This window comes from Trachemys scripta, chromosome 8 (genome assembly GCF_013100865.1).
Source record: "Trachemys scripta elegans isolate TJP31775 chromosome 8, CAS_Tse_1.0, whole genome shotgun sequence".
Classification (NCBI taxonomy): domain Eukaryota; kingdom Metazoa; phylum Chordata; order Testudines; family Emydidae; genus Trachemys; species Trachemys scripta.
This window is the reverse complement of record NC_048305.1, coordinates 43,632,584-43,644,471: the sequence shown is the minus strand read 5'-3', so window position 1 is coordinate 43,644,471 and position 11,888 is coordinate 43,632,584. Positions and strand designations below refer to the sequence as shown.

Genomic DNA, 11,888 nt, shown 5'->3' with positions numbered 1-11,888 from the left:
CCCCCCCCCCAGTGTCCTCTTTTTTTTTTGTGGAAATATGGTAACCCTAAGTTTGGCTCCTGTACTAAGAATAGCAAAGAGTCCTGTGGCACTGCATAGACTAACAGACATATAGGAGCATGAGCTTTCGTGGGTGAATACCCACTTCTTCGGATGCATGAAGTGGGTATTCACCCACGAAAGCTCATGCTCCTATACGTCTGTTAGTCTATAAGGTGCCACAGGACTCTTTGCTGCTTTTACAGATCCAGACTAACACAGCTACCCCTTTGATACTTGTACTAAGAATGTTTGATCTGAGCAGCAGGGATTTTACTACACAATTGGAGCAGAGAGACTTGCATCACCACAGCTTGGTTATTGAGGGAACAACTCCATTTGGGGATCTGTCTGCATTGTGATTGGCTCTAGATATCTAAGTTGCATTTCCACTGTATGGTTATTTATTTCTCTTCAACTGAAGAATGAGTGTTTCTGTACAATGGCTGCCTGATGGGCATCATTAGCTAAAATGCCAGGAAATTCATAACTGGGGAGAAACCTGTGTGGCTCTGCTTCTGTGTTGAAGTCAGTGCGAGCTGCAGATACTCCTCACTCCTGAAAAATCAGGCCACTTTTGTCTAGGATCCTAACTTTAAACACACGAGTCCAAAAACTTTGACCTAAATTGCTTTGTTGCAATTGAAAACATCCTAATGGAGCATCTAGATAATTTTGTTTTGAACTTAAATTCTTTCTATACTAAGGGCTTGTCTGCACTTGAAATGCTACAGTGGCACAGCAGACACTACATACGCTGACGGGAGGGGTTCTCCTATTGGCACAGGTAACCCACCTCCCCGAGAGGTGGGTAGCTAGGTCGATGGGAGAATTCTTCCATTGGCAGAGTGCTGCTTACATGGGGATTTAGATCGTCTTACAAGCCTCGCTCAGGTGGATTTTTCTAACCCCTACGCAACGTAGCTGGGTCAGCCTAACTGTTTAGTGTAGACCAAGCCTAATACTGTCAGTGTGTTCAGCATTTGGAGCAACTGGCTTATTTTTCTCTCCTCTTAGGTTCTCATCCAGTGGCGAAGTATCTAGGCTCTGTAGATTACAGGTACAACAACTTCTTCCAAGACTTAGCGTGGAGAGATTTGTTTAATAAACTTGAAGCACAGACCACTGGTAAGAGCCTGTTTTAATTTTTGGGGTGCATGGAGCAAACAACTTGAATGAGTTAGTAATGTTAGAAAATTGCAAATAAATGCAAGAGCTACAAATCTAAGAGTTTAGAGAATTTCACTGTCTTCCCCCACCTCCCCAATTCCATATTGCTTTTTCAAGATGCTGACTCTTTTGCAGTCTTAAATGTCATTCTTTGTGGGCTTCCACTGCTGCTCCAGGAGATTCAGTGCCTTTCTCAGGATTTCTGTATTTTTCCCCAGATCTTGGTTGGTTGTTTTTTTTTGTCCACAGGTCTTCCCCATCACTTTAGCCAACTACCCACAGTAGCTCAGTGGTTTGAGCATTGTCCTGCTAAACCCAGGGTTGTAAGTTCAATCCTTGAGGGGGCCACTTAGAGATCTGGGGCAAAATCAGTACTTGGTCCTGCTAGTGAAGGCAGGGGGCTCGACTTGATGACCTTTCAAGGTCCCTTCCAGTTCTATGAGATATATATATATATCTCCATATATTAGCTCTTAGGTCTTTCAAGACTTCCTCAAATCCTCTATAGTCTTGACTAATCTAAATTATTTTAGAGACACATGATGAGGGAGGTAATACCTTTTATTAGACTGTTGGTGAGACAGACGAGCTTTCGCCTTTATGCAGAGCTCTTCTTTTTTTATCATTGTCTCAAAGTAGATAATAATGCATGTGAGAATAATCCTATTCCTGAAGCCTGCTGGAAGCATCTGTTCCAGTGAAAGACACCCTTTGTAACTGCCCCAATCTGAGTGAGAACCAGACAGTGTCAGATCAGCGTCTAGTTCCCATTCTGTTTTCAAGCAGTTCAACCAGCAGAAAATATGAATGGGTCACTTTACTAGGGAGCTTTCCTAACAAGATCATGTGGGTCCGGATGTATAATGCAGATTTTTTTTTTTTTTACTACTTTGCTCTCAAAAGCAGAGTAGACTATAAACATGGTGATATACTCTGCCATTCTCACTCAGGTTACATAAGTTATTTAGACAGAAGGAATGTGCACACTGTGCAGATCCATGCATTGGCAACCTGAATTCTGTCCCTTTGTGTATGTGTATTGTGAGAGAGCCTTTCATTACACAATCACATACTATTCCTAAAATACCATATCATTTTTCTACAACCTGGGTCTAGGGTCTCATCATTTTTATTCTTGAATATAACATTCATCGGCCAAATAGTTCTGTAAGTCATCAAGATAGAATTTTATCATTCCAACCTGAAGTTCTTGTAGTTATATTCAAGTTATAACTCTGACAAACTACACAAGAATAATTACTTTGTTAAAATATGAAGATGACAGTTGAAGGTAACTTACATTTCTTTTTCAAATGATGGTTCCTTTTTTTACTCCTGAGGGAATTCTGCACCACAGCACGTGGCAGAATTCATGTCCCCCGCAGATTTCTTTGCTTTCCTGCGGAAAAAAGACTTTCTGACAGGGAAGCAAAGGGAAACTGCAAGAGCAGTCATGCACCACTCCCTAGCAGAGCAGGTACATTGTTTCAGGCACCCAAAGTAGCTGGCAGAGAGGTAAATCACCACAGGGCTGAGGGCACGCCAGTCAGTGGCTCCTACCCTGAGCTGGGATCAGCTGCTAGTCCCAGCTGGGCTAGAGGCAGGAGAGGACAGGACTTCCTCTTCCCCTGCAAGGAGTGTCTGGGGCTGTGTCAGACCCACCCCCAGAAACTTCCCCAAGCTGCAGGAAGCTCAGCATCCTCCCCTGCTTCCTGCCCCCGTCACTTCTCAGCTGTGAGGGGATGGGTCATGATACAGTGAGCTGCTTCCCCATCCACCCAACCCCCATGCATCCATACCTCCCATACCTAGATACGCCTGCCAAGCCTCACCGGGTACATCCAGAACCCCACTGAACCTCAGCCCCTGCCTCCGGACCCCTGCCCCTGCACCAGACCACCCTCCACGGAGCTCCCTGTACTCAAATCTCCACCCTGATGCCCCATCTCCTGCACCACCCTGAGCCCCCACATCCAGACCCCCATGCCACTGACCTCCAACTAGCTGCACCTAGACCCCCACAAAGCCCCACTCCCCCAGCACCAACTCCCCACTGGGACCCCCACACCTAGACCCCTCTGCTGAGCCCCAACCACCTTCACCTGGAAGCCCCTGAAGAGTCCCATTGCTCCTGCACCTGGAACACCCCACCCGCCATGAGCCTTTGTGCAGCCAGTTCCCGCACACCTAGACCCACCACTGAGCTGCCTGCAGGGCCAGCACTTCTGCTAGGCGACCCTAGGTGGTCACCTAAGGCGGCAGGATTTGGGGGTCAGCATTTTGCCGCCCTTGGCGGAAATTCAGCGGCGGGGGGTCCTTCCACTCCGAGTCTTCGGCAGAAATTCGGCGGCGGGTCCTTCACTCGCTTCGGGACCCACCGCCAAAGTGCCCCGAAGACACGGAGCGGAAGGACCCCCGCCACCGAATGTTCAGAGGAGGAGTGCTGCTGCCTAGGGCGGCAAAAACCCTGGCGCCGCTCCTGGCTGCCTGCACTCAGATTGTCCCACACAGAATCCCCTCACCCCACACCTGGATTCCCCCATACTGAGCCTCTCCACATTTGGATCCTGCCTGGTTGTGCCTGCCTGTCCCATACCTGGTGCAGAGGAGCAGGGCCCCGGGATGCTCCTGGGGCAGGCCCAGGCCTTGTGCTGTGTCAGGGTCGGGTGCAGTCTCACCACTGAGTCTGTGTCCCTGGAGGAGTGGAGCTGCAGGGTGATCTCCCACCTTCAGCATGCCAGTGGCCTGTGCTCCCCACTGCCATGCTAGAGCCTCTGCATTTACTTATTGACAAATAAAACTTGCAGAATTTTTCATTTTTTGGCACAGAATGCCCTCAGGAGTACTGTTTGTATTCCAAACACGAGTGAGATTTCTGTATCAGTGTCTGTAGGCTCGCACGTGGTGCAGACGTGGTTATATACGGCTGTATGGGACGACACCACCCTAGTTTCTTCTTACCGCCCCATGGTCAAAGTCCAAATTCATATAGTTTTCTGTTATCTTCTACAGTTTGTTACTGTTAATGTATTTCATAGAATAGAATCATAGAATATCAGGGTTGGAAGGGACCTCAGGAGGTCATCTAGTCCAACCTCCTGCTCGAAGCAGGACCTAATCCCAACTAAATCATCCCAACCAGGGCTTTGTCAAGCCTGACCTTAAGCACCTCTAAGTTTGTCTCACCCTCTCCCGTTTGGGACCTGGACTCTTCCCCACCCCCCAACCCATTTCTCTGGGGGATTATGCCCCATGTTCTGGGGTTCAAGAACTGTGCTTTGCCCTCGCTCATTCTCAGTGAGCAACAAGCACCACCACCACCCTTGCTGAGAGATTTGCAGGTCCTTCCCGCCGTGGATTTGAAGCTTGTCTGCTCCGTCTCAGTAAGTTCCTCATGGAGGAGGCTCTCCGGCCATGTGCACTGTCTGACCCGGGACTACCATTAATGGGCAGCAAGCAGTCTGGTACACACCTGCCTCCTGTGCCCCAATGCCCCAACAGGCAGAATCAGGTACTTTGCCCCCTGTAAGGGCTGACTTTGTCTTCTCCCACCCTCCCCTCCTTCGTTGGTGATACACATGGCACAATGCTTGAGACAGCACGCACATGGCTCTGCCCCTCCAGACAGGGCAGCCAAATGCCTGGATCTCCTGGGCCAGAAGGTATTCTCTTCCGTAGCATTTTAGTTTCACATTAGTAACTACGAGGCTCTGCTGGCGAAGTATGACTTTACCAACTGTGCCAAGCTAGTAGAGTTCCTGGATAACTTGTCACCGGACAAATGGCAACACTTCCAGGCCCTGGTACAAGAAGGTAGCCTGATGGCCAAGGTGACCCTGCAGATTTCAGTCAAAGCAGCGGACTTGTCCTCCTGCTCCCTCACCACCAGAGGTAGTCATGCGCCGGGAGTTGTGGCTACAGTCCTCCGGCTTCCCATGGGAGGTCAAAGACCTCCCCTTCAACCAGGACAAGCTGTTCTTGTATAGGACTGATGAGTCCATTCACTCCCTGAAGGACTTGAGGGCTACGCTTCAATGTCTTGAGAGATATGCCCCAGCAGAGGCAGCAATGACAACCCTTCTGGCCCCGGTCCTATGCGCCATACCAGACCCCTAGTCCTGCTATCAGGACTCTCCCACAAAAGTACACAAGTCCCAGTGGCCTCAGCCACCTCTTCCTCCTTGCCTCGGCAGCCACCTCAGGCACAGTTTTGACACATACATCAAGAGCTGCAAGTCCCCCACATCACCATCCTCTGCCTCCTCTGTCACATTTGGGAGCCATCTTGCCCTTTTTGCTCCCAGCTGGGGCAAGATCACCACGAACTGTTGGGTGTTGGAGCTCGTGTGGCATGGTTACTCTCAAGTTTCACACCTTCTTGCTGCACCTGCCCCTCAGACTCCTACAGGGGGTCCCTCCCATCACACCTTCCTGGCCAAGGGTGTGATGGAACAAGTACTTAATCCCTTTGTTGGCAAGGGGTTCTACCTTCTGTACTTTCTTATCCCGAAGAAGGGCGGAGGGTTCCGCTCCATCCTCGATCTCCCCCTTCTCAACACTTTCATCAGCAAGACCAAGTTCCATATAGTGATGCTCGCCTTGATCTTTCCCTCCCTTCTCCAGGGAGTCTGGTTCGCAGCTCTCAACATGATATCTCAACATGAAATATCAACATCTGCCCAGTCTACTGCAAATTTCTTTGCCTCTGTGTGGGCGTCAACCGCTAGCAGGTCAGAGTTCTTCAGCATCGCAGCGGCGCAACGGGTATTCACAAAGGTATTTGCGGTCATAGCGGGACAGCTATGATGTCTGGGGTAGTCCATGTTCCCATATCTGGATGATGTCTTCTTGTCATGTCCTCCCATGCCAAGCTTTCAGCTGCGATTCATGGTCTTTGCTCTCTCTTCACTACTCTTGGCATTTGTATCAACGAGAAGAAATCAGCGCTCGTCCTAAACAGAGGATCCACTTTATCAGTGCCTGCCACATTTCCATGGCAGCTGGTGCCTTTCTGCTGGTGGACTGCTTCGCAGCGCTGACGGCTGTAGTGGTGGACTTACACCACAACCCCTGCACCATGGTGTGCCGCTGCCTCCTTGGGCACATGACGGCCTGCACCTATATAACACTGCATGCCCACTTGCACATGCGCTGCCGCCAGATGCAGCTCCTTGTATGGTGGCCCGACCCTTCCAAGGTGCTCATTAACACTCTCTTCACTGCCCTGTCACAATTATCCCCCTGACCACGGACGCCTCCCTCGCCGGTTGGGGCTCTCATCTGGGCACACACACCACCCAGGGCGTTTGGACGCAGCACAAGGCCCACATACACATCAATGTACTGGAGCTCTGACCGGTCCGCTTGGCCTGTCTGTTCCGGCCTCTCACCCATGCCACTCATGTTCAGCTCCTCTCTGACAATACCATGGCAGTGGCCTATATCAACAGGCAAGAGAGCACCAAATCCCTGTCACTCTGTACAGAATCCATCTGCCTCCGGAACTGGTGTATCCACCACTATGTCATGCTCCATGCGGCCTACCTCCCGTGCACACACAACTCCCTGACCAGTGTGGTCAGCCAGCATTGGTACATCAGTCAGGAGGGGGAACTCCATGACCCCACTCTCCACTCCCTCTGCCATGCCAGGGACACCCCTCGATGGGACCTTTTTTGCCATGTGCAACAACCACAAATTCCTCCTCTACTGTTCCCTGGGGGCCATGGAGCCCGGCTCCCAAGGCAATGCCCTCCTCCTGCCTTGCTGCAGCAAACTCCTGCCTTCCACCCCCATTCCCCTCCTTCCCCAGGTCCTACAGAAGATCATAGAATATCAGGGTTGGAAGGGGCCTCAGGAGGTTATCTAGTCCAACCCCCTGCTCAAAGCAGGACCAATCCCCAACTAAATCATCCCAGCCAGGGCTTTGTCAAAACTGACCTTAAAAACCTCTAAGGAAGGAGATTCTACCACCTCCCTAGGTAACCCATTCCAGTACTTCACCACCCTCCTAGTGAAAAAGTTTTTCCTAATATCCACCTAAACCTCCCCCACTGCAACTTGAGACCATTACTCCTTGTTCTGTCATCAGGTACCACTGAGAACAGTCTAGATCCATCCTCTCTGGAACCCCCTTTCAGTTAGTTGAAAGCAGCTATCAAATCCCCTCTCATTCTTCTCTTCTGCAGACTAAATAGAATCATAGAATCATAGAATATCAGAGTTGGAAGGGACCTCAAGAGGTCATCTAGTCCAACCCCCTGCTCAAAGCAGGACCAATTCCCAGCTAAATCATCCCAGCCAGGGCTTTGTCAAGCCGGGCCTTAAAAACCTCCAAGGAAGGAGACTCCACCACCTCCCTAGGTAACGCATTCCAGTGTTTCACCACCCTCCTAGTGAAATAGTTTTTCCTGATATCCAACCTGGACCTCCCCCACTGCAACTTGAGACCATTGCTCCTTGTTCTGTCATCTGCCACCACTGAGAACAGCCGAGCTCCATCCTCTTTGGAACCCCCCTTCAGGTAGTTGAAGGCTGCTATCAAATCCCCCCTCATTCTTCTCTTCTGGAGACTAAACAATCCCAGTTCTCTCAGCCTCTCCTCATAAGTCATGTGCTCCAGACCCCTAATCATTTTTGTTGCCCTCCTCTGGACTCTTTCCAATTTTTCCACATCCTTCTTGTAGTGTGGGGCCCAAAACTGGACACAGTATTCCAGATGAGGCCTCACCAATGTCGAATAAAGGGGAACGATCACGTTCCTCGATCTGCTGGCAATGCCCCTACTTATACAGCCCAAAATGCCGTTAGCCTTCTTGGCAACAAGAGCACACTGTTGACTCATATCCAGCTTCTCGTCCACTGTGACCCCTAGGTCCTTTTCAGCAGAACTGCTACCTAGCCATTCGGTCCCTAGTCTGTAGCAGTGCATGGGATTCTTCCGTCCTAAGTGCAGGACTCTGCACTTGTCCTTGTTGAACCTCATCAGGTTTTTTTCTGCCCAATCCTCTAATTTGTCTAGGTCCCTCTGTATCCGATCCCTACCCTCTAGTGTATCTACCACGCCTCCTAGTTTAGTGTCATCTGCAAACTTGCTGAGAGTGCAGTCCACACCATCCTCCAGATCATTAATAAAGATATTAAACAAAACCGGCCCCAGGACCGACCCTTGGGGCACTCCACTTGAAACCGGCTGCCAACTAGACATGGAGCCATTGATCACTACCCGTTGAGCCCGACGATCTAGCCAGCTTTCTATCCACCTTACAGTCCATTCATCCAGCCCATACTTCTTTAACTTGGTGGCAAGAATACTGTGGGAGACCGTATCAAAAGCTTTGCTAAAGTCAAGAAATAACACATCCACTGCTTTCCCCTCATCCACAGAGCCAGTTATCTCATCATAGAAGGCAATTAGGTTAGTCAGGCACGACTTCCCCTTCGTGAATCCATGCTGACTGTTCCTGATCACTTTCCCCTCCTCTAAATGTTTCATAATTGATTCCTTGAGGACCTGCTCCATGATTTTTCCAGGGACTGAGGTGAGGCTGACTGGCCTGTAGTTCCCCGGATCCTCCTTCTTCCCTTTTTTAAAGATGGGCACTACATTAGCCTTTTTCCAGTCATCTGGGACCTCCCCCGATCGCCATGAGTTTTCAAAAATAATGGCTAATGGCTCTGCAATCTCACCCGCCAACTCTTTTAGCACCCTCGGATGCAGCGCATCCGGCCCCATGGACTTGTGCACGTCCAGTTTTTCTAAATAGTCCTGAACCACTTCTTTCTCCACAGAGGGTTGGTCACCTTCTCCCCATGCTGTACTGCCCAGTGCAGCAATCTGGGAGCTGACCTTGTGTGTGAAGACAGAGGCAAAAAAATCATTGAGTACATTAGCTTTTTCCACATCCTCTGTCACTAGGTTGCCTCCCTCATTCAGTAAGGGGCCCACACTTTCCTTGATTTTCTTCTTGTTGCTAACATACCTGAAGAAACCCTTCTTGTTACTCTTAACATCTCTTGCTAACTGCAACTCCAAGTGTGATTTGGCCTTCCTGATTTCACTCCTGCACGCCTGAGCAATATTTTTATACTCCTCCCTGGTCATTTGTCCAATCTTCCACTTCTTATAAGCCTCTTTTTTGCATTTAAGATCAGCAAGGATTTCACTGTTTAGCCAAGCTGGTCGCCTGCCATATTTACTATTCTTTCTATAATCCCAGTTTCCTCAGCCTCTCCTCATAAGTCATGTGCTCCAGCCCCATAATAATTTTTGTTGCCCTCCGCTGGACTCTTTCCAATTTTTCCACATCCTCCTTGTAGTATGGGGCCCAAAACTGGACACAGTATTCCAGGTGAGGCCTCACCAATGCCGAATAAAGGGTAATGATTACGTGCCTCGATCTGCTGGCGATGCTCCTACTTATACTGCCCAAAATGCCGTTGGCCTTCTTGTCAATAAGGGCACACTGTTGACTCGTATCCAGCTTCTCATCCACTGTAACCCCTAGTATCTGACAAGACCCCAGGCCACGATTACCCTAATTGCCCCATTCTGGCCGAGTCAGTTTTGGTTTCTGGATCTCCTAAGGCTCTATGCCTGTTACCAGACCTCCACACCCAGGACCGGGGCAGTGTCTGTCACCCCAACCCTGGTCCCCTTCATCTCATAGCCAGGCTTTTGGATGGGGCTCATGCATAGACAAATCTGTTTGACACTGGTGTGATGCATTCTTATGCACAGGAGGCAGGCCTCCACCAGAGCGTCCTACACAGTTTCACCTCCTGGGCTCAGCACCATCGCCTTCCCCTTGATACCATCTCCACCCTGCCATCCTGGACTACCTCCACACCTCTTTGTGGCCATTGCGGACAGATCCTGGGGCCAAGCCTTCTCCTCCCAGCACATCTCAAAGTAGATCTCAGCATGCATCTGAGAATGCCTGGCTGGATTATGGTACACTCAACGTGGGTGCAAGCAGCTGCGTCCACCTCCCTGGTGGATGTATCCTGGCATGACATCCGCTGGGCAGCAATGTGGCATTCTGTGCACACCTTTCACCATCCGCTATGCCATAGCACGGGAGTGGTGGTTGATACAGCTGTGGGTTGTGCCGTCCTCCAGACTGCGATACCTCTTGCATCCTCGCATCCCCCTCCGCACTGATCATTGCTTGCTACTCGCACGTGCTTGGAATACATATAGGGCCCATCACTCGAAGAAGAAAAAGAGGAGGTTATTTACCTGTAACTGGAGGTTCTTTGAGATCTGTGGTCACTATTTGTATTCCAATACCCACCCTCCATCCCCTCTGCTGTGGTCATCAGTAAGAGGATCATAGAATCTCAGGGTTGGAAGGGACCTCAGGAGGTCATCTAGTCCAACCCCCTGCTCAAAGCAGGACCAATCCCCAGACAGATTTTTTGCCCCAGATCCCTAAGTGGCCTCCTCAAGGATTGAACTCACAACCCTGGGTTTAGCAGGCCAACACTCAAACTACTGAGCCATCCCTCCCCCCAAAATTAATGGAGATATCCTATCGCCTAGAACTGGAAGAGACCTTGAAAGGCCATTGACTCCAGCCCCCGGCCTTCACTAGCAGGACCAAGTACTGATTTTGCCCCAGATACCTAAGTTTTTGCCCCCTCAAGGATTAAACTCACAACCCTGGGTTTATGACTCGGAGTGTCGTCCCGCGCAGCCCCATATAACCTTGCCTGCACCACGAGGCTACGTGTGGTGCATGTATGAGTTGATGGACACTGGTACAGAAATCTTGCAACTTAGCGCATGGCATCTATGCGCACTTGTGTTTGGAATACAAATAGAGAGCACACATCTAGAAGAACTTCCAGTTATAGGGAAGCAACTTCCTCTTTTCCATTACTCTTACAATTAATCATCAATCTTAATGACAACATTGACGTAAAAATTCACTATACACACTTCACACACAACTTTGACTCTGACAAGCACAAGCTTACGAACTTTCAGTTTAAAAATTAAATACATTAGTAATAAACTCTAACGTATTTTATCATTGATATTCCTAACCTGGCATTTTTCTGTATTCTCAGTTAGGCACTCAGCAGGGCTATGAGAGTTAATTAGGAAGTCAGGTTGTCCAGAGACTTCAGTGAGCAGAGCAACTTGTTAAGGTACTGGGAACTAAGAGTGTAGGCATTTTCCTGATTTAGCTCCTTAAAGTCTTGAGGGAGAAGAATGGAACTGGCTCACGGGTGAACCAGTTCAGCATCAATGCAGTTGCTTTAGCATGTAAGGTTTTCAGCAAATAAAGCTACATATATAAAGCTTTGCATGGCAGACTTTTTGACAACCATTCATTCCATACCAATGCACTTTCCCAAACGTTTTATTTGAAATCTATTCTTTTCTGAATTGTCCAGTATTCAGTTTTGTTTCGGCATCTACAAAAGTCGTTGGTCATAGGCTGCAAAGAGTTAACTTTTAGGGAGAAAATGCTGACATTCTTGGATTGGGAAAAGAAGTCAGTTTTGATTAGTTTGTGTCCTTGTTTTAGAGTTTAAGTCTAAGAAAAAAAATTGTCTGAGGAAGCACATAAGGTCAGAATAGCTTGTTTCTATTAAGTTGGCTGTTGGATAAAAATAAAGCTTAGAAACTCTCCTTGCAACACCAACAAAGTTACAACTGATATCTTCCA

At 49.0% G+C, this 11,888-nt stretch overlaps 1 protein-coding gene across 2 annotated transcripts in view; it reads left to right on the top strand.

Annotated features, from left to right (window-relative positions):
• Window positions 1-11,888, top strand: part of PACS2 (phosphofurin acidic cluster sorting protein 2) — a 188,045-nt gene that overhangs the window by 132,046 nt on the left and 44,111 nt on the right. For both annotated transcript variants that reach the window (XM_034778929.1, XM_034778930.1), the window contains exon 17: window positions 1,057-1,167. In XM_034778929.1, the coding sequence (XP_034634820.1) occupies window positions 1,057-1,167 (111 nt within the window). The remainder of the gene's footprint in view (window positions 1-1,056; window positions 1,168-11,888) is intronic.